At 41.7% G+C, this 23,932-nt stretch overlaps 1 protein-coding gene across 2 annotated transcripts in view; it reads left to right on the plus strand.

The window, feature by feature from the left end:
* The window catches only part of rassf5 (Ras association domain family member 5), a 131,260-nt gene that overhangs the window by 16,894 nt on the left and 90,434 nt on the right, over positions 1 to 23,932 (plus strand). Inside the window, exon 1 of one of the 2 annotated variants that reach the window (XM_008115661.3) lies at positions 16,390 to 16,717. The exons of the other annotated variant lie outside the window; for it this stretch is intronic. Coding sequence (XP_008113868.2) covers positions 16,564 to 16,717 — 154 coding nt within the window. The 5' untranslated portion in view covers positions 16,390 to 16,563. Of the gene's footprint in view, positions 1 to 16,389; positions 16,718 to 23,932 lie in introns of those variants that run through there. 2 annotated transcript variants of the gene reach the window in all.

Consider the following 23,932-nt stretch of genomic DNA (forward strand, 5'->3'; position numbering starts at 1 on the left):
CTAAACATGCCCAGCTCTTTAAGCCGCTCCTCATAGGGCTTGTTCTCCAGACCTTTGATCATTTTAGTTGCCCTCCTCTGTACACATTCCAGCTTGTCAACATCTCCCTTCAACTGCGGTGCCCAGAATTGGACACAGTATTCCAGGTGCGGTCTGACCAAGGCAGAATAGAGGGGTAGCATGACTTCCCTGGATCTAGACGCTATACCCCTATTGATGCAGGCCAATTTGATTAATATGGTCTCTCTAATAAGCTTTAGGTCTTCCAGTGTGACTCTATGGTGTGCCATAAAATTATGCTGGATGACCTAGAGATTCTTAGAGAAAATACCTCTCTAGGATTCTCTTGATCCTCCAGTACAACTCTGTGGTCAATCTCCAGCAAATATTGGCCATAAAATTGAACTGGAGGATCTTTAGATTGCTAGTGAAATGTTCTTTTAGGTTCAAAAAATAGCATTTTTAATTCATGGGAATCTTGCACCTCCAAGACCACTGAGTGTATATGTCAGTTCGTGGAAGGTGTAGGACACAAATGTAGGCTCACACAGCTGGTGCTATGGAAACTTTATTGAATCCACCTTGCCAAGATGACCGCAAAACTTATACTGCCCCTCTTCCGCTATTTCCCCAGTATATCAAGTTGTTTCTTCCCTCCCTCCCCCCCATGTCTCTTCTTCCCCATTCACACCTCCCCTTCAACTGTCCTCTTCCACATTTGAAAACCAGAGCAGGTCATAAATCAGGGTTTTTTTTTTCCGTGTCAGGAGCAACCGGAGTTGCTTCTGGAGTGAGAGAATTGGCTATTTGCAAGGACGTTGCCCAGGGGACGCCCGGATATTTTGATGTTTTACCATTAAATCAGTCTTCCCAACCAAATGGTCTTCCTTATCCATTTCTTTTCACCCCTTTGCTCTGGTCGGATGTTAAAGGGTCAGTTTGGAGAATGTTGATCTTTTTGCATCCTGACAGTGTAGGGCTGACTATATATAGGACATCTATATTCTTTGAGTAGTTAGAGCTGTTCCATGTCTACATACACATGTGTTGTTCTCTGGATTTAACATTTATCTTAGCCCTACTGCAATTATAAAATTAGAGACAACCTACCAGCTAAAGATCTTAATTTTTTTCCTAAATGAAATTTATCTTTACTGAATATATCAGCAACACATTTGGAATAAATTTTAAAGTGAACATTAGGTTTTCTTCTCATGAGGAAATACTTTTTAATTCCAAGAAGATTAGCTACTCAGGATTTTATACTAGCCTTTCTTTCTTACAATAAAGGATGCCTAGTTTTGCTTCATCTCTTAGCCCCTCCACCTCTACTCTCCTGGTTTGTGCATGCCTTGAATTGCTTTCCCGCTCAGCAGGCCCAGGTGGCTGACCAGCCAAGTGTGACTATTGCATTTTGCAAGATCGTAAAATGATGATTGCTCTGCTTGAGTGTCTGTGGCATGTTGTTTGCAATCTAACCCCAAAACAGCTGGGAACACAGCTTAATATGCCAATGGAATCTATCAGATCAGGTGGTAGAGTCATAATTTTAAAGTACAGAGAAGCAATCCCCAGTGTCAGCTCCTCTATAGCCAATATTGAAAATCTCTCTGCAGCTATGTGAAATGTATAATGACAGACCCTACATGCAGAATAATTTGTGAGATGTTTCACTGGAACATAGTGTAGATTTCACCTGCTCCATGAGGGTGTCAGGATAACACCAAACCAGCCAATCAGAATATGACCAAAAAGAAATGAGTTAGGTAGCAAGTTGCATTATATCACACAGTGTACTGTCTCCGGAGGTGCAGCGGGTTAAACTGCTGAGCTGCTGAACTTGCTGACTGAAAGGTTGGCGGTTTGAATCTGGGGAGCAGAGTGAGCTCCACTATTAGCTCTAGCTTCTGCCAACCTAGCAGTTTGAAAACATACAAATGTGAGTAGATCAATAGGTACCACTTCTGTGGGAAGATAATGGAGCTCCATGCAGTCATGCTGGCCACATGACCTTGGAGGTGTCTACAGACAACATCTGTTCTTCGGAGATGAGCATCAACCTCCAGAGTCGGACATGACTAGACTTCATGTCAGGGGAAAACCTTTACCTTTTCCTTTACTGATGAGAAGCTGCACTCCAGAGTTTCTGTCTGAAACTCTGGAGTGCTGTAGGAAACGAGGAAGGCTCTGCATTACAGATGGAAAAACTCAGTCAAGGAAGCCATGGCTTGGAAGGGCCTGACCAGGTCTGTTGAGGACAAGGTGACTTGGAGGACATTCATGGGGTCACCATAAGTTGAAGTTGATGGCAGTTAAGAACAACATAGTTAGAATATGTTATGGTGTGATAATTCCAGCTTCACTGATATTGTAGAGCTGCATATTTGTCAGTGGCAGTTGGCATTTGGCAGTAGATTTAAATCCTAGATTTGTATTCACTGGAGCAAATGCACATGACTCAAGATACCACTTCACTGAGAACCAATACATCCTCATAGAGTTGGAGAGGAGATCACCCAGTTCAGCCCGCTACTGGAGATAATGCCTTTCTTCTTTTAGCTGGTCCAGTGAGAGAGCAGGCAGGATGGAGACTTTATAGGAAACATTAGAAACAATTCCATGGCAACTTTGGAGATTTGTGGCAGTCAGGTCCAGCTCTATAATATGTAAGCCAATGTTTTTATTTTAAAATAAACATGTTAGAGAATACAGTTTATCCCTTATGCTAGGTTTTCAGATTAGAGAGTCTTGTAAGAATCTCAGCTTCCTAGTGATTTTTAAAAAATAGCAGACACATCTCTTAATAATAGAAAAAGTAATTATGGTGTAATGTTGTTTTACATCCTATTCCCTGTAAAAGAATTTGTTTATCTCTAAGCTCTAGATCTTCTTTCTTGGCTGTTTCTCTTCCTTGATTGAGGAGGATAATAAGATTAGACTTACTATGAGATCAGGATTTCAATTACAGTTCAGGAAGAAAATCTGCCCACTTATATACCCTTCCCTTTTCCCCATGGGGATTCAAGGCAACTAACAATCCACACTAGACAAGTTTTTAAAATGCAATATAAAAGGTGAGACTTTTGACTAAATGGCCAGTGACACAAACTATGCCTGCAATGTCTTGAAGACCTTACTTTGCCGAATCCCAATCCTTATCTATGGCTTACATTTGACTTAGTTTGTATATAGTATATTGTAGTCTAGTAACCTAAGTAATCAAAACCTTGAAAACGTGTTTTAGTCTTGTGCCGTCCGCCGGACAATAAAAAACTATAAAACTGAAACGTGCCGTCCTTTATCCGGGCGAACTGCAAATCCCTATAAGCTGTCCTAAAATATTGAACGACTGAGTCTGGATAACTTCAAAAAGGATGTTTATTCATACAAGGTTGTAAACCTGGCACAGATCTTAAAGTTGCAGAAAATGAAACAAATTTCTATAGGTTTTAGGTACAGAATTATCCCTGGTTCCAGAAAGCAAAGGTGATTATAAAACCACTATACCCTAATCACGCTGCCTATATTAGAAGGAGAAACTCTTTCCTTCCCTATCTTTACAGCAAAGATTAGTTCTAGAAGCGACAGAATAACCCTGCTCCTCCAACTAGATTTCCTATTCCAGATCAATATAATTCAATACTTATCTAATTTGGATAGGCTTAGATTGGCCTGGTTTTGAGGATGATTTGTCCCAGTTAGCTTTGCACAGCTCCAGCACGTTGGAAGACTATAGCCAGAATGAAACTCCAAAATGGAGACTAGACCCTGGTAAAAAGGGCGGTCCTAAGATGTTGCACTCTTTGACCAATCACTGCAAAGAAAACTGCAGCCAGCTCTTGCAGATTCCAAGCCACTTTTCCTAGGCTTTTGCAGCCAGAGGCTCAAACAAAATGTAAAGGAGGGAAAACAAACAAACGACCAATAGGTAAGGCAAACCATCGTCCTGGGGGACGGAACACTCCCCGCTAAATTCCCAGGATGTGGGAATTTACCAATCAAAAACATACAAACACCTTTGTATACACAACAATAAAACAGTATAAAACTTACACACTTTGGACAAGCAACACGAGATTGCTGGTTGGTCTGTCCAGGACAGACATTTTGTCCTTACTATGAGTCTTTACCTGAACTTTTCTAACCTTACCGTCAGGGCAAGGAAAGGTCTTTAGTGTAATGCCCATAGGCCAGGCATAGCGGGGCAAGTCTTTGTCCTTTAGCAACACAAGGTTTCCCACCTTGAAATTGTCCTCTGGGGTTTGCCAGAGTCTTCTGGTTGGAAGCTGGCTTAAGTATTCGGCCTTCCACCTCTTCCTGAAGTGGTTGGCTAAGGTCTGCACATGCAAAATTGGTGCCACAGTCCGATCGAATTGACTTAATTGGCCCTCTGAGGGCTATGAACCTTTTCAATGCATTTAAAAATGATGAAGTGTCCATTCCCTCTACATCCTCAATATAGACAGTTCGTTTTGACAAACAAGTAAACAAAACCGCACATCTTTTGTTATTTACAACACCACCCCTGGTTTTCCTAGTGACAACCTCCCAAGGACCAAACACATCGATTCCCACATGGGAAAAGGGGGGGTCTGTCAAAGTCCTGTCCTGAGGTGACTCAGCCATCAGCTGACTCTGAGTCGCCGACATTTGACACACTTAAAAATAACACTGCTGACCAAACTTTTAGCATTTACCACCCACAGGCCTTCATTTCTAAGGGTCGCCTCAGTCAGAGTTCTACCTTGATGATGGATTTTCTCATGGTAGTGACGAACCAACAACAAAGCAATATGGCTATTGGGGGGTACAATGATAGGGTTCTTTATACACACTTTGAGTTTAGCCTTAGCTAACCTCCCTCCCACTCTTAAAATGCCCTCCTTGTCTAGAAATGGGTTTAACTCACGCAAGAAACTCCGGCTGGGGGTGTCAATCCCTTGTTCTAACCTGGCTATTTCTAGACTAAACTCATGCCTCTGAACTGACCTGAATATTACTCCCTTAGCCTTCAACATGTCCTGAACTTGCAAAGGCTGACTATCTTTGCAGACTAAGCGATGTATAAGCCTAGCAACTGCTCTAAGAAGACTGTGCCACTCCGAAAAACGTTCAAAACGGTGTGGTTCCAGGCAAGATCTTTGGCCCATCTTGATTTCTGTGGTCATCTTGCAAACTTTCACCTCTGGAACAGACTCGGGCAATTCTGTATTATCGGTGGGAGAAAAGGCTGATGGAAAATTGACTTCGGTTAAGCATCTGGGGCCTGTCAGCCAACTTGAACTTGACACTCGTTGAGCTGAAGCTCCTCTGGAAGCGATGTCAGCTGGGTTGTTGCTGGTGGCGACATGGTGCCACTGGCTAGGCGTAGAACTGGATAGAATGTTGTTGATTCTATTAGCCACATACACCTTGAATCTTTTGGTTGTGTTGTTGATGTAACCAAGCACAACTGTACTGTCCGTGTGGAAATGGACATCTTGAAACAAGTCTCCTATCTCTTGCTGGATGATGCGCCAGAGCTGGACAGCAAGAACTGCTGCACACAATTCCAGCCGGGGTATTGAAGTTCCCATAGGAGCTATTTTAGCCTTTGCCATGATGAATCCTGCGTGACAAAAATCTCTGTCCCTTTGTCGCATGTATGCCACAGCTGCTATAGCTTGCTCAGATGCGTCACAGAAGATGTGAAGTTCTGTGGTGGGTTCTATCATCGCCTTGCAGGGAACAAATTGTCTGGGAACTGTGATGGTTTCCAGTCCTTCAGCTTGAGAAGTCCAATTTGCCCAAGCTGCTTTCACCGATGGGGTCAGCTCTTGATCCCATCCTATCTTCTTCAGTGACCAGAGTCTTTTTTCTGTCACATGCCTATTGTTTGGCAAAGTGGGTTTTTCTGCTTTAAAAGGCAGAGGGGCTATCCAATTTCCCTCGGGACTCCGGGAAACTTGAGAGTTCATGATCTCTAAAAACCTCTGTTCATCTTTGGAAAGCGCTGTAGTTTCATCCCTTTCGGAGACCTCAAAGATGGAAGAATACTCTGGTGTTATTGCTTGGCAGTAGACTGAGATATGACTTAGGCAACTGCGCACAAGTGTAGGACGTCCACCTTTAAGCACCTGTGCTTGATTGGAGTCCAACGACGATGGTGGGTGCATCTTGTTTATGCACACTGGGCCTATGACTGTCCAGCCTAATGGCAATTGTTGTGCGATAGGTGCACCTGGAGGTCCTTTAACTTGGTCGTTCACACAGAACAAGCTCGGGCAGTCCGAGCCAAGCAAAAGGGCAATGTCCACATCTGGCCGAAAGGCTGGTATAGCATTCTTTAACCGTCGCAAATGTGGATGAGCCTCCACAACTTCTCTAGTTACAATTTGTTTTTTGTTCCGAGGGATGGAGGAACACTCAATCAGGTCTGGCAACTTGAACAGTCTCTTCTGGTCACAAGAGGAGACAACAAAGCCGGATGCTATGCGACCCTGCAACTTCTTCTTCCCTACACAGGTGGACATGGTGTAGTCGACCGTCTGGGTTTTTATGTCAAACAGTTGGAAAAACTCTGGAGTCGCCAGGGAGGCGTCGCTTTGTGAATCCAAAGCCACGTAAAGTCTCTTTTTAAGCCAAAGTCTTCTGGCTGGATATACATCTGCTAGGCAGATGGGATGGCAGACTCTGAACTGGTGCACGTCAGAGCATAGTTCAGTACAGGCGACCGATGGAGCATCCTCCTGCATCCGTGACGCGGTCTGCATGTTGGTGGCTTCAGTAGATGACCCTTCTTTGGAAGACGTGTCCCCTTTGGCGCGGGAGACAGCGTCAGAGTTGTGCATCGCGGTGCAATGCTTAAGGCTGTTACACCTTGCGCATTTGACGTCCTCTTTGCAGTTGGATGCAAAGTGAGGAGTTGCTCCACAGCACCTAAAACATATGCCCAGCTTCTGTACAATCTGTTGTCTTTCTTTATAAGGCTTCTTGCCAAATTCCCGGCAGTTGGCCAAACTGTGAGGCTTTTGGTGAATGGGGCAGAGCACCTCCTTCACCTCTGACTTGGATTCGTTGGCCCTGTGCTGAGTTTCAACAGCCTTAACACTAACCGGTCTTTTGGCCTCTCTGGATGGTTTTTTCTCCACTTTAGGTGCCTTCTCTGGCTGGGTCCCTTGGTATAAGGTGGGGAGGCCCGTCTGCGGATCATTCCTTTCTCTGGCCGCCCTGGTGATGAACTGGACCAAATGAGAAAATGGAGGGTATGCCTGGGAGTGGGCCTCCTTGTAGTTGAAGACCTCCTGTCCCCAGCGTTCTTGCAAAGTGAAGGGCAGCTTGGTCAAGATCTGCCTCTGGGACAGGTGCTGATCGAGGCACTTCAAACCGGGCAGTTCTGGATTCTCCTTGGCCGACTCTAATTCCGTAAGGAGATCGCTGAGGTCCCACAAGAGTTTGAAGTCTTTGAGTTTCAAAGCTGGGAACCTTTGGAGCTTGTCCATAAGAGATGCTTCAATCTCTGTGCTGGCCCCATACCTCTGCTGCAACCTGGCCCAGGCCTTTTCCAGGGCTTTGTCGGGATCGGCTACGTGGGCTGCGTAGATCTTCTTAACTTGTGAGGATGAGGCTGGGCCCAACCATGCAGCCAGAAGAGTCAGTTCTTCCTCAGGCAATAACTTTAAGTCTCTGATTGCTCTCTGGAAGGTGGCCTTCCAGAGAAGAAATTCCTCAGGCTTGTCCGAAAACTTTTCGACACCCTTGTTCTTAAGATCTCTTCTGGGACTTCTGATGATGGAGACAAGCTGGGACTCCGGCGTCGAAGGGAACAATTGAGGAGTTTGCTGTTGTGGAGTGGACTCCCACCGTGTACCTTGCGTCAACCTTTGGCCTCTTGGAGGGATGACATCGACCACTGACGAATCGATGGTTCCCTGTGCAGCTGTCTGTAGGGGCCAACTAGCACTCGGCCTTGAGGCCCTGATTGACTGACCTAGGGTTTTAGCAGGAGGCACAGGTAGCTCGAGCAAGGGTGAGCTCCCCGCTATGACGCTCTGCTCTGCAGGAAACTCAAAAGTGACTTTGGGGCCCTGCTCTGGGTAAGGAGAGAAGTCTCCCTGTTCCTCATCCGAAAACTGGCTGTACATGCTGCCAAGGTGCGCAAACACTTTGGCAGAAGGGTCCTGTATTGGTAACTGGCTTACATTTTCTTCTGTGAGTGGCTCAATTAGGGCCTTGGCCAAAGTCTCAGCCCTTACCCTTTTGGCTGCGGCATCCATCTTTATTCTAAGCATCTCTATACGAGCCTGTTCTATTTGCATTTCGCTTTGTCTTTGGGCCTGTTCCATTTGCATTTCGCTTTGTCTACGGGCCTGTTCCATTTGCATTTCGCTTTGTCTACGGGCCTGTTCCATTTGCATTTCGCTTTGTCTACGGGCCTGTTCTATTTGCAGTCGTTGCTCTTCTTCTTTAAAGGGAAGGGTGAGATCAGCTGCCTTAGCATCAGCCTCCGCCCCCGCTACCTTGCTCTTTAGCTCCAGACGTGCAGCCTCCTTAATGTGCAAGGCAGCTAGGGAAGAGATGGCACTCCCAGCAGCAGAAGACTTGCTAGAGTGGCTGTGTTTAGACGATGCACGCTCCCTTAGTTTAGATACCTGGCTAGAGCGGTTGGACTTAAGACTAAGTGCCACAGCAGGTGATTTTAAAAGATTGGTCTCATGGCTGCATAAGGAAGCTAGGATTGCCCTCACCCTATTTTCTTTCTCATTAGTGTCAGCTAAAACACTCCCTATTTCTAACTCTGAATCCTTGGCGTTAATGCGCTCGAGGACCTGGACTATCTTAGACACTAAACCCCTCCAAAGACCGAAGGCTTCTTCGAGGTCTGTCTGTAATATGGCTGGCACCCTTGTGATACCCAAGCTCTCTATTCTGTCCATTAATGTTGTGATGCGCTCCCATGCCGAACCTAACCTCACATGGAGGAGCTCCTTTTCGTCTATTAGATGGGCTAGCATTTTGGCTGAAGGGTGCTTTATCCTTTGGGGCCTTTCATTCCTACTTTCAGCCTCAGAAGGAGGTACGCCATCTGTATCATCTTGAAATTGCATAGACATTATGTATTCTTAATAGCAAGTAAATTTACAACAAATGCAAATGCAATATACCTGCAAGTAAATTTACAATAAAAGCAAATTCAATATATAATACAATTCACAGCACTTAACCATAGCAATATATATCACTAAGTAACTATACTTTACAAAGATTGTGACCTTTGGCGCCAGATTTTGGTGGGCAAGTTGCAAAATGCCAACTGACAGCAACTTGCCACTTGTTACTCCCTTGCCCGAGTGACGTAAACTGCCAAAATGGCGACTTCGCCAAATTTTCAAGCACCTCGTGCTCTGCGGCTCGAGGCCTGCCGCCGAAGGAGCACCGAGGCTGGCTTTGGAAAGGAGGAGAGAAAAGACGCCTCCTCCCCGCTGTGAAGGGAGGTCACCACCGCAGGTCGATGAAGCAGGTCACCACCGCAGGACGATGAGGCAGGTCACCACCGCAGGACAATGAGGCAGGTGACCACCGCAGGACGATGAGGCAGGTCACCACCGCAGGACGATGAGGCAGGTCACCACCGCAGGACGATGAGGCAGGTCACCGCCGCAGGTCAATGAGGCAGGTCACCACCGCAGGACGATGAGGCAGGTCACCACCGCAGGACGATGAGGCAGGTCACCACCGCAGGACGATGAGGCAGGTCACCGCCGCAGGTCAATGAGGCAGGTCACCACCGCCGGACCATGAGGTAGGTCGAAGCCGGCCGAGTGCTCCGGCCGAACTCGCAGCAGCGTTGCCAGGCCTGTCCAGGTTCTAGCCTGGTTCTGGTGGGCTTCACGCCTCAGAGCCAGCCAAAGAACTGTCGCTGGTGCTCCGCGGCTCGAGGTCTACCGCCGAGGGAGCCCTGGACGTTGCTGGGAACTGCACAGCCTGTGCAAACCCAGAAAGCCACTGGGCCACGTGCGCACACGCGAGCCAAATAGCAAGGAAATAGAGCCCCACTATTTGACTCCTTCAGGTCTGAGAGCGGGCTCCACTGCCTCAGACGCTGGTAGAGTCTTTAGGTATGCAGACTGAGCTCAGGCGGAAAAGCCGCGGCCTATACTAAACTTCCTAAACTATAAAAAACTATAAGCCGTGCAAGCTAGCTCAAGCGGAAAAACCGCTGATCTACCTCAAAACTGTGCCGTCCGCCGGACAATAAAAAACTATAAAACTGAAACGTGCCGTCCTTTATCCGGGCGAACTGCAAATCCCTATAAGCTGTCCTAAAATATTGAACGACTGAGTCTGGATAACTTCAAAAAGGATGTTTATTCATACAAGGTTGTAAACCTGGCACAGATCTTAAAGTTGCAGAAAATGAAACAAATTTCTATAGGTTTTAGGTACAGAATTATCCCTGGTTCCAGAAAGCAAAGGTGATTATAAAACCACTATACCCTAATCACGCTGCCTATATTAGAAGGAGAAACTCTTTCCTTCCCTATCTTTACAGCAAAGATTAGTTCTAGAAGCGACAGAATAACCCTGCTCCTCCAACTAGATTTCCTATTCCAGATCAATATAATTCAATACTTATCTAATTTGGATAGGCTTAGATTGGCCTGGTTTTGAGGATGATTTGTCCCAGTTAGCTTTGCACAGCTCCAGCACGTTGGAAGACTATAGCCAGAATGAAACTCCAAAATGGAGACTAGACCCTGGTAAAAAGGGCGGTCCTAAGATGTTGCACTCTTTGACCAATCACTGCAAAGAAAACTGCAGCCAGCTCTTGCAGATTCCAAGCCACTTTTCCTAGGCTTTTGCAGCCAGAGGCTCAAACAAAATGTAAAGGAGGGAAAACAAACAAACGACCAATAGGTAAGGCAAACCATCGTCCTGGGGGACGGAACAAGTCTGAACTAAAAAGAACTTTTAAAAATGAGGCACTATTTTTCCTTTACTCCCGTGTGAACTTACTGTACAAGATTTTGATTTCAGGATCATAAAAATAGCCAAAGAGAGACAATACAGGAGCAGTAAAGGTTACTTCTCCTGCGCTGAACCAGGATTGGATCAGTTGAGCTTCAATTGCCCTTCTAGTTGTGTCATTCTATATCAGTGGTTCTCAACCTGTGGGTCCCCAGATGTTTTGGCCTTCAACTCCCAGAAATCCTAACAGTTGGTAAACTGGCTGGGATTTCTGGGAGTTGTAGGTCAAAACACCTGAGGACCCACAGATTGAGAATCACTGTTCTATATGGATGGAAATGAGTGCCAGGTTGGAACCTGTGCCATGTATCGGTAGCTTTCCATTGCATGACTCTGTCAGTCGCATAGGCACCCTATGTCTATACCAGTGACCAGGAGTCTAATGCCTACGACAGTGTTCTTGTTCCTTGAGATGTCGGATCTGACCATGGCAGTACTTGACTTAGTTACATCCTGTTTGGATTACTGTAATGCACTCTACTTGTGGCTGCTTTTGAAGAGTGTTTAGAAACTGGCTGGTCCAAAGAGCTCTAACCAGATGGTCCAAAGAGCTCTAACCGGGGCTGGCTACAGGGAACAAGCAACTCCCCTGTTGCCACAGCTCCACTAACTGCCAATTTGTTTCTGGGCACAATTCAAAGTGCTAGTTTGCTAAATAGTCTGGACATGTCCTATACAGCTCAGGTCCAGGCTATTTGGCAGACCGTAGCTCCCTGAATGAGTCTGCCCGGGCCTTGAAATCCATGAGAGAGGCCCTTCTTTCAGTCCCACCACCATCATACTCACAGTTGGTGGGAACACGAGAGAGGACCTTCTCAGCGGCTGCCCCTCAACTCTGGGACTCCTTTCTTCCCAGGGAAGCCAGAAGGGTCCCTCCCTGCTGTTCTTCTGGCAGCAGGCTAAAACCTTTCTGTTCAGTCAGTCTTTTAAAGAAGATTGTTTTAAAGAGCGAGCCAGGGGGTGCCATAGAGTATTTGATTATCCCATACTTTTAAAGTGTTTTACGTGATTTTAATTGACTTGTATGTTTAATTCTATGTATTTGTATGTTTAATTTTAATATTTATATGTTATGGATTTTAAATTACATTTTTAAATGTTGTGAGCCACTTCGTATCTCAGTCAAGAAATAAAAGTGGGTTGGTGATAATTATGATAATAATTGGCTACATCTAATCAAATTTTTGGCTCTGGATAGTCAAGTAAGAGGTAGCAAACATTTCTGGCATTCAGCTAGTGTTTCTGATGTGTGGTGGCCTCTTTTACTGCTCTTTTCAGAAAACTTGTAAATTGCAAAAGAGCAGAATTATGTATCTTGTGTTCAGGAAAACACTTTTAAAAATAATCCTTTTTTATGGAGTCTTTCATTCAGTCTCCTGATAAATTATTTATTTTAATTAGGTGGCCTGTCTTTTAGGCAAATGCCAACTTGTTTCACTACAATGGAAAACATGCAGACAGGTTTTATCTTTGCCTGTGTTGCAGTCATTGTCTCTTGATTGCCCTTAAAAGGCTGTGATGGAATTGTTGTCGTATTTCCCTGTGAGTCATAGAACTTAGTACATATTAAAACCAACTCTTTGTCTTGGGTAGGCGTTTATTTAAGATAGCTCATTCTTTTTGTAGGTGTGGACATTCTTTAATGGTACATTGCAAGAAATTCTAGGTTTTCCTTAAATAGAATTCCTTCCATTGGCATGAGATAGGTCATAGACAAACATACTTTCAAACAAGATGGTATTTGTTCTGATGCAGCCTCAGAGCTTGCAAAACTTATTGTTTTGAACTACAACTCCCAGCTGGATTTCAACTGGCCTGCCCTAGCTATGAGCTGTTGACCAAAAATATACTTGACACACTCAGGGTCAGTTCTACCTAGCTTATTCCTGTAATGACCAACATTAGTATGGGTCCATTGTGTCGGGGCACAATGGACTGGGAGGGTATCTGTTCTCCATACTGTTTCACAGCTTGCCTATCTGATCTGGTTTTTAATTGGTATTTTGTTTCTTATTTCAGGATCTACTCTAAGAATGGGGAAATTTCACTTTAGAAGATTTGTGACTAATACAAGAGCTTGTTCAATTAGTACTATGCATAACACTGCTTAGTTGAAGGCAAGTGGTGTGGGGTGTATGTGTGTGTGTGGGGGGGGGGAGGTTCTCTTAGTGAAAAAAGGGTTAGACGATCAGCCTTCTACAAATCCTACCCCAGCAGAAAGAAACTCAGAGGTTTCCTGGACTACTCTTAGTCCAGGGAAAATAATGTGTCTGTTACAGCTCTTTGTTGGGGGAGAAAAAAGACAGTGTAAATTGGTCATATATGCCAAGTTTCCATGTCTCTACATTGCGCCATATATTTATTTTGACTTAAAGCTGGCAGAAGGCCATCTGAGCAAGATATCTAATATAGATGACAGCTTTATCTTTCATGGGAGGATATTTCACAAAACAGGGCATAAAAACCTAGATGGATTTTTCATGGTAGTCAGTCATTGAACCTAGAGCCCAGAAGTAGCATCTAGAAGAAGCTCTCTGAAGATGAGCTTCCTAAAACGTAAACCTAATAAATTGCTCTCCAAGTGCTGGCTGTGATTTAAGGTCAACAGGAAGGTATGTGGTCACCTGAATAAATATGCAAAGTGCAAGAATATTATACCCAAGGTCAATTCTTGATATCTGCATGTAAAGCATGGATGTTTGAATCAAGAGAGCTTAAACAGAACTTTTCATCACACAAAACCTTTCATTACACAAGATGTCACATCTTCAAGAAACCGTGGCCCCCACTTGCTTCACTGGGCAAATGCATCACTAGGCTTTGTTTTGTACCTTTCCACAAATGCTCCCTCTTCATGCAAAGGTGACTGTAAATATACATATTTCTGTGGTTGGCTCCTGCTAAAATTGTGTCTGGCAGGAGCACCATTGATGTTATATGCATGCTATTAATTTAATATTTCTTCAGATTTCTCATTCCTTATTTACATTTGTGTCATATCTGGACACACATTTCTAGGAAACTTTTTAGGAAGATGCATCTTCCTATGTTTTTGGACAGATGGTTGTCCACTCATCAATTGAGAAGATGACAAATATTTCAGCAAATATTTCATTTCATTCTGTTACTTGTTTGAAATCATTAGCCTCAATTAATGTGAATACTATACAGAAGATGAAGAGATGTATGTATAAACTTATAATAATAAAACTTGATTTGTATCCCGCCATCATCTCCCCAAGCCCTCTGGAAGATGGTGATGGGATATAAATAAAGTTTTATTATGTTGTATGAAGTCACAAAACTGCTACTGTAGTTCAATACTTTTTGAGCACCATGACTTTGCATCAGTGCTCACCAAGGAAGGTACTGGGGTCATGTATGGGGTTACTGCTTCTTAAACTGTGGGTCCTGACCCCAAATGGGGTCCCCTTAGCTCAATATTGTGAAAAAAAATGGCAATGGAAAGGTTTTCTGAATGCCACCTAGTGGCTATTTTAGATATTTACATTGATCTGTTATTCAGTGTTTAGAATGGACTCTGCAGAAAATGGTTCAGTTGTACAGCCAGTCCCCAAGATACAAACATCTGACTTACAAGTAACTCATAGTTAAGAACAGGGGTGAGACAACAGGGAGTAAGAGAAATCTACCCCTAGGAAGGGAAATTAACTCCTGAAAGTTTTCATGGGGAAAAGGTGTCTCCATTGAAGGTTTAGCAGCAATCCTTGTTTCACAGCAAGTCACATTTTTCAATATCCAGTTATCACAGGAACAGAAAGTGAGGTGAAATCTTCTGAACAGGGTCACAGACCGCAGAACAAACACCACAGAGGTGTTAACCTTTCCCTATGCTATCCAAAGCGAATATATAACTAGAGTTACATTTAAAAAGTGCCTGTTCTGACTTATATACAAATTGAACTTAAGAACAAACCTACAGAACCTATCTTGTGCATAACTTGGGAACAGCCTATAGTTCATAAAAAAGAAAAGCAGCCTGTTGGACAAGCTGGTTTATCAGGAAATGTTTGATATTTATTCCTATTTTATATGCTTATATCCTCAGGGTCATATAAAAACCTTGTGAGCAGAAAAAGGATCATGAGTGGAAAAAGTTTAAGAAGGCCTGATGTAGGTGATTCCATTGTGTGAACCCAAAGCCGTCCTTTACTTGTCCAAAAGCAAAAGCCATGGTTGCCCTCTTCCCTAGATGATTTCTAGCTCTGTATCTAGTTCTGGAGAGAAAAAATGGTGCCGCATAGAGGATGATAGCACTCATGATATCAGCACTGGGTAAATCAGTAGACTCCATTTTGAAATTCTCACCAGTATTATGACAGCTTTGCTTTTGTTTCTATGGGGGTATCGTTTCAACACTCCCATAGGAAAAACAAAAACAAACCAAAGCTGTCATAATACTGGTGAGCATTTCAAAATGGAGTCTATTGATTTACCCAGCGCTGATATAATGAGTGCTATCATTTTCTATGTGCCACCATTTTTTCTCCAGAACTAGATACAGAGCTAGAAGTCATCTTGGGGAGAGGGCAACCATGGCCTTTGCTTTCTATGGGGATATTGTTTCAACAAGGAGCCCCCGGTGGCATAATGGGTTAAACCCGTGTGCCGGCAGGGCTGCTGACCTGAAAGTTGGATTGCTGACCTGAAGGTTGCCGGTTTGAATTCGGGGAGAGCGCGGATGAGCTCCCTCTGTCAGCTCCAGCTCCTCATGCAGGGACATGAGAGAAACTTCCCAAAAGGATGGTAAAACATCAAAACATCTGGGCGTCCCCTGGGCAATATTCTTGGAAACGGCCAATTCTCTCACACCAGAAGCAACTTGCAGTTTCTCAAATCACTCCTGACACACAAAAAAATAAAATAAAAATCATTTCAACAGATTTAAAACTAACAAAGGACTTACCTTCTCTAGGCTCCTTGTTGCAGATGGGACAATGTGAAAAGCAATATCATATCAGATGAATAGACTAAAACTGTGGGTTTCATTAATGATAAAATTTTAGTAGATACACATACACACTGCAATTACTGAGACTTCCTTTATATTTATTAATATCCATGCAAATGAATGAGTTAAGCACCTAACCTATACAAATTATGGGTTTCATCGTAGTGTAAAATCATCTTTATTTTAAATTCATCCGCTGGCAGTAAATAAAAGCTTGAAAACTAAGGCTATTGGAAAGAGGCTGCACTGGGAAAGCGATGGCTTCTGGTCTCTCTCTTTGCTGTAGCCTCTTCCGTTAAGTTGCTTTATCTTATCAGACAAAAAGCCCTAGAAATAGAAACTTTTCCATGAGTTAAAGAGGTAGCCCTGGAAGTTTGTGGACTGTTGTGTCTGTGCTTTTCTGTCCTTTTTAAATTAAAGAAAAAAATGTTTCCAACAAATACTGCATATATATTACAGTTTTGCAATGTAAATTATGTTGCAAGTAATATTTGTTGCTTTCAATAACATCGTGCATTTGAGGAGCACTGAGTTTGAGCCTGCTCGCTTTTGCTGAAAGAATCTATTGATCCTCTGTTAGAAGAATGACAGAAGGAAAAGCAGAGTCTGCGGCTTGCTTTGGATTACTAACAAAGAGAATACGCAAGCTCTTTGGGCATTTTCCCAAGTCTAAATCGTGGTCCGAAGGTCTCCACTTCCAGCTAAAGAGGTCCAGCAAGGAGGTTTTTCTGGGGAAAGGTAGGTTGCTGTCATTCCAGCAAATGTACATATAGGTTGTCTTGGTAAAATGGAAAACATCTTGGGTTGTGGTTGCTGGCTAAGATGTCTAATAATGTATGCATGAAACTGCTTGATAAACATCATGAACATTAGCAATTTTCAGGTTAATTTTTAAAAAATGAAAACCCCATACCACATATCTTTCCTGTTGTATTATACCTTATTTTTGAGACTTTTGTTATGTAGTCCAGTCATTGTGATCATTAACAAAATGATACAATGATGGGAATGGTTTTTTTTAAAAAAAAATACAACTCAATGAAAGTATGTTTAAAATCTTCTGCCTGGTCAATTATTATTATTACATACATACATACATACATACATACATACATTTCTCTGCTCTGCTATGATGTTTTTGAGCTGTAATAAAAGTATTACCATTAATGTAGCATTTCAAAAAAGAATCTGCTCGATTTTCAAGTATAATAATGTGCTTTTCTTAAGGAATGTGCTTTTTGTGAACAGCTAACCCTGCATATTTCCATTCGGTAATCTTTGCTTGGAGAAAACCACCTTGTGCATAACTCTACCTTCAATTTTCCAAAGCTTCTAAGGATTCAATACATAAGAACTCATAAAATGAAATCTTACAGTTGTCTTATTCTTAACGTTATCATGTTTGAACTAGAGAATTAGAGATTTAGAGTAACAGAATTTGTTCCTCTGTGACCTTTCAAGTCAGTCAACTTCTGAAGGGGAAAATATAGACTTTGGAACAATTGAAAGAGACTAGATATATATAAAGTTGTAAATATTTTAAAAGCATGCAACTTTATATGTCAAAACTCAAATTGACTATTTTCTGGCCCCATTTCTTTGATCTTCTTAAGTGAAGTAGCCACATAGTATTCTGACCATAATATGTTTGTGAATACCCTATGACCTACAAGAAGAACTATGCTTAGCTGCTGACTGCATGAAATGGGAACTCATTTATCCTAGCAAAAAGGCCAATAATTATTCAGCTATCATTTCCCGTGCTCATTTCTTTTACTTCTGAATATGAGAAAGAGTTATAGATTTTAAAAAATCAATCAGGCATGGATAGCATACCTAAACTCAGCAGGATAGCTGGTCTCTGGTGATATCCAGCTGCTACATTCGAGCATGAAGTTGTCAGAATTTCTACCAGTGAACAATGAACATATGTGCTTTTATAAGTACTAGACATTTTTTTGGCCCTATGATTGAAATGCAGTTTTGTGCCTTATCTGTTGTATGAAATATAATTTAAACTTTTAAGTTAATGGTCTGAGAAGATAATGTTCTACAGAGACTTTATCCTTCTCTAGAACTTCTGCTTGATGATATGTCTTGTTTGAGAACAAGTTGTCTAATTTCAAACCAGATAATTCTGATTCCTATGTTCCTTTTTACACGGTAGGGGCATTTTTGTTCTTTTCGTAAGGGGTGCTTCAGCAGTCCTTCTCCATTTTGCATACATGATATCTCAACATTGATAGCACAACTTCGGAAAAGATGGTGTTGTCAATATTCTTATGGTGTTATCCTAGTCCACGGAGTCCTAATATTTAATATATCGAATCAACAATCCCTAGAAGCTGTGATTTCATGTATAATGGGGTTAATAAGGACTCTGTTCCAACATTGAAAATTGGCCATAGATCTTGATGTTTTCAGATGGTGAAAAAACAGCTGACACTGTGTATGGTGTATTCATTCTGCATTTTCCTCAGGCTATATAATAAGTCCATGGAGTAATCCACCAATGGGGAATGTGTTTGGAGCGTCCATGGTTTTAAAGCCTGCTGGGGGTTGATGAAAGATACATCTCATATTAGGAGTGTCACACATTTTTCATTCCTTGGACATTATTAGTGCGCTAGCTCTTTCTAGCTTCTCCATCGTTCTCTAGAACTCAGAATACCAGAGCAACAGAGAAAGGAAAATAGGGATGCTTTGCATGGGACTGGTGGAAGAGACAGAATAAGGTAAAGTTGTGTATTTGAATTAAGGCTGGTTAATGGGCCAAACTATTAGAAACTTTGCTAGTGTGTTTTGCAGCTGTGTGCTCTGCATAAGCATGTGTAGTTTAAGAAGGAATGCTCAGAAACCATCATTAATTGAACTTGTGATGTGACTTAGGAAATGCAAATTTGTTGTTGTCTTATTAGTCTTCCCCCAGGGTAAGCGAATAGATAGGGAACGGTGTTCCAAACTCTGTTCAGGAGATGTCTCTCCCTCTCAGCAGCTCTTTGTGGGCTGTCATGTGGCTTTATCCTAAAGCTGGTGTTCAGTTTCTAAAATTAGCGTTCTCAGCAACTTGCCAAAGTGATTATGCTTGTTCAGAAGGTGATAGTGATCACAGAGTATTGTTTTAAACCCTGTAAAGAAATTACTCATAGCAGCAAATCTGGTCATGGTCAGGTTTAAAAAAAATCTTAGGACTTTGTTATGATTTTTTAGGACTTGTAAACAAATAATATTACAAAATCCCAATTGCTGTAACTGGGAAATCTGAAAGAGTGATAGCATGTTAACAGGGCAAAGAAAGTTAACACAGAAGGACTATTGGGAACCTGAAGTCTTCTAACTTACAGGGTAATCTAAATTAGGTAAACATCAGATATCTGTGTCTGACATATTGATGAAAACATTATTTCAATAAGTCTGATGAAATGCTTGGGAGTAGTGAGATACAAATTATATAGTTGTCCAAATGTGTTTCTTTTGGGGATGATAACAAAAATGTAACAACATATTTCAAAAGTAAACAAGTGGGTACAAAGTGGTGAGAATATAATGAGTAACATTTTTTAGTTTTTTATTACGCTTTTGGAGTATTTGGACACATTTTGTGGGATTTTTCAATTCTAAGCATTTTTAAAGTAGCAAAAATGTAAATAAAAAGATAACAAGCTATATAAAGAGATCACGTAATTTGGGGCTCAGTTTCATTGGAAATTTGAATAAATTGTTAATTTAATACCTATTTTTCTACATAACTCAAATGAATATAAGCAGCTGGTTTCCAAATGTTCTGGCAGATGTCTTAAAGCTGGATGTGCCTATATTGCAGTGGTTCTCAACCTGGGGCCCCCAATGTTTTTGGCCTTCAACTCCCAGAAATCCTAATAGCTGGTAAACTGGCTGGGATTTCTGGGAGTGGTAGGCCTAAACACCTGGGGACCCCGGGTTGAGAACCACTGCTATATTGTTTCAATAATACTGAAGTTCCTAGCTTTAATATGTATCATTCCCCATCAATTTATAGGCATTGTGTGGCTCTCTACATATTGCTGAGCTATAACTCCCAACAATTCTAGCTATCGAGATTTGAAATGTAATCACATCTGGAGGGCCATACAATTCCCACCCATTACTTAAAGCTGCATAGACCTTTAAGAAACAGATCTTTACAGAAACCTGGTCCAAGATATTTTAGTGCCTCTGGCAGTTTAATTTCAAAGACCAGAAGAACTAGACTTTGGGGTTCATTGAGCTAGAGCTTTAACTGGGGATGATCTCCCTCATCAGTAAAGGGGTTTTTTTTTGTAAACAAAAGGAAGACACATGGGGTGAAAAAGACTAACAACTGAAGGTTTGGTGCCCAAATAATGCAGGGAATCATGTGCATTCTAAAGAAAAAAATTAGAAAGAAAGCTCTGCTTAAGAGGCCTGAAACGTTGACATAGGGATTTATGGTTATCTGAAGGATGTTCTCCCATGTAAGCCTGCCCTTCCTGAGGTCTTCTAAGGCAAACGTTCTCTTTGTTCCACCAGCCACACAAATCCATCTAGTGGGAAAATGGGAGACGGCTTTCTTGGAGCTCCCTTCCTAGTGAGATTAGATTGGTACACTCTTTGCCGTTTTTCTATATGTAATGTCATCAAATCTTTGAGGATTAATGATTTGATTTTCATCATGTGCTGTATGGATATTTGCTGCTTTTGAAAAATGAGTGTGCTTTTAAGTACTTCTCATTATATTGTTAAGTTTTCTAAACCTCTTGAATTCCAAACTGGGAAAATAATTTTTATCATCATCATCATGGTGGGTGGTAAACCTGAAGTTATGAGTTTTAATCCCAAGGTTGTATCACTTTCTGTTTTTCATTGCATCCTTTCAATTGTTAAAACTGTCTCAAAATTAATTTAACACATGGATTACTTAGCCAAATTTGCATTTCCCTCCTCCTGTCAATTAACAGTTTTAATGGGAACATTTGAAGAAGGGGAAAATGGTAAGGTTTTCCAGCAGCAAAGCTGGAACATGCCTGTTAAGTGTGAAATTGTATTAGTAATGTTTGAATGGCACCTTAAGCACCAATGAAGTAATATGTTATGTATTTCCAAAGGCTTGGATCAGAATAAAACTACAGGTTTTAATTGAGTTCCTCACTACCAGGGTGTTATGTACAGATACAGTTTTGTGAACAGTCAATGGTTAGAGATACTGTCACTGTCAATCCGTTCTTTATTTGCTTGTTCTGTGACTTCTTCAGTGCCTGCAGTCCATCTCCAATTTTGCATGTGCATTTTCTATATTGGTATATCATATATTCAGGATATTTCTGCATTTGATGCAACATTTAAATTACTGCTGGACAAAGTTGGTTCATTTCCTTTGCTTGGCCTAGATCTCAGGGCTCGATTCTCTTGTGCAGTCCTCATGGACAGAGGAAGAATTTCAGGGTGAGAGTACTGTCCTGAATACTATGTGCTTTCTGTCTATGTGTCTTGTACAACCTGGAGCAGCTACTTTGTGCTGTTTTCTATTCATAGAAAAAAATCTTTCTCTATGTTAGGCTACATCTCCCATATATTTTTAAAAACAGTGCTTAAAACAGCTTGGAAAAATGTTTCTTTTCTCTTCAGTGCATAGTTTGGAAAAATGTATTTCCATCTAAAGGAATATTTTCTTATTTGTTAAACTTAATATTAAATTGTGTGCTGTGGACTTACTGTTGAACTTATCATGACTTGGCATGCTTAAAAGACCATCACCAGACTCTGTACTCATATGATATCAGCAGATGTCATCCCTAAAACAATCTTGGCAATCTTCAGCTGACCTGGCAACTATAATGGGAAGGGATTTGAATTTAGGCTATGTATAATGGCAATGGTTTCAGTAAGAAGACCACCTCAAAGCTGATGGAGGAGCCGTGTGCTCATTTTCAGACCCTTCATATCCCTCAGTAATGGAGGCAAAAGGCTGAATTTTTTTACATCCCAGGTGAATCCAAGTAAGGTCTGTTGGGAAAGTAGAATGGATAACCTTGAGTAATCTCTGAAAACTGAGTTTGACTCAAAAGGGAAATAAGGAATAATGCCCCCTCTGTAGGTAACATTCAGTTTAGTTAAAGCTACTATTTGGGATTAATAACTCTCAGAATCCATCAGCCAGCAGTATCATGGTCTGGAAAAGGAGCCTGTAGTGCTCTGTTGTGGTCTTCCAAGCTTTCCTCCAGCCACACTGCTAGGATGATAGTTGCTGTAATCCAGCACATCTGAGAAGGGTGCCAGATCAGGGAAGGCTGTTTTAAACCTTTTGCAACTGATCCTATGCTGGTACTGGGTCTTTTCAACCAATTGTTTATGCTTAATATGTTTGGCTTAGAGAAGAGAAGACTGGAAGATGATGGGATAACTATCTTCAAATATCTGAAGGAATGTCGAGTGGAAGATAGAGCCTGCTTGTTTTCAACTGTTCCAGAGGTTAAGATGTGAAGCAGTGGATTCAAATAACAAGAAAAGGAGTTGTATTTAAACATTAGAAAGAACTTTTTAAAACTAAGAGCCATTTGACAGTGGATTAGACTTCAGTGGAAGCTCCTTTTTTGGAGGTCTTTAAACAGACATTGGATGCACATCTTTCAAGAGTGCTCTTTTGAAATCATGCAAGGCAAGGGATGGCCTTTATCGTCCCTTCCAATCTTAAGATTGTACGATTCTATGATTTCTTATAAGGTTTTTCCCAGTTGCACCTAAACACCACTGTATGGCATTTATCTCTTCCATCCCATTTTGTTTCTGGAAGATAAAAGTGTTTCACTTTGCATTGGCATTAAGATTTTAGTGCATATCAGGAAACACAATGTTATCTTTCTAGAAATCCGTGAAGGTGAAAGTGAAGGGTTTGCTAACTGCTTAAATCACACATTTCATGCACTAATAAAGCAATGCACCCTTAATAATGAAGGAAATTCACTCTGCAGTTCTTCAGAAGCACTCTTAATTATTGATTCATTAACCCAATTAAAGATATATCCAAAATTGGTTTGAAACTGAAAAACAGTGTAAGTGCTACACTCCAAAGTAATATATAAATTGACATGTAATTTAATTAATCAGCAAATTCTGCTGTGTAGAGGGCTTTGCATTTGGAACTAATGGGAGTGCTGTCACACTATTAAGGGTTTCAAACAGGAAACTATAATGAGAGCATGTCTCTTCTCCACCATCCCAGGATCGAATCTTAGTTCCTTGAAAAAGGAAGTGTACTTACATGGGCTCTGTAACTTTAAAAAAGAATATGGAACTTTAGGATTGAACATAGTATGTTACCCAATCACTTGGAAAGTCCTAGCTTCAGAAAAATTATATATGTGGTTTTGCACAGAACTATCATAAACATGTAGGGTTGTTTCCAGCGAGGTGGAAATTATAGAGGAAGTTTTTCTCCTCCCTAATCTCGGTTCCTTCCTGGATGGAAAAACAAAATCCAGTACAGAAATGCCAGGCTTTGCAAAGGCAGGTGTTAGTAGGCTCCCATAAATCCAAATCAATGGTTTGTGACTGTTCATATGCGTTACATGCATTATAGATGATGAGAGAGAGATGGGGGGTCTGAGATGGTAATGGACAAAGTCTTTTGTGGACACTGTGGTTGATGTTAACATGGCAGAAGGCTGAAGTGGAATGATTTTCCATGTATCACACTTAATTCCTTTTTCTATATCTTCTAGTCACCTCTGTCTGTGTTAAATTGAAACATCTTGTTTTGAGGGGTTAACTTGTTAAAAGGACTAAACCATAATGTGCACATCTCACTTTATTCCTCATGCTTGGTGCTGTAGCAGGTGTGAAGTAGAGTTCCCAAAATCTTAGCCAATATAATGTGGGTAAGTAGGAATCTGGAAGATGCAGTATAAAAAGCAACATTATTTTTTGCTGTAATTTTTTTCTTTCTTTAATTTGAAATTT

The sequence above is a fragment of the Anolis carolinensis genome, chromosome 4, assembly GCF_035594765.1.
Source record: "Anolis carolinensis isolate JA03-04 chromosome 4, rAnoCar3.1.pri, whole genome shotgun sequence".
NCBI lineage: Eukaryota > Metazoa > Chordata > Lepidosauria > Squamata > Dactyloidae > Anolis > Anolis carolinensis.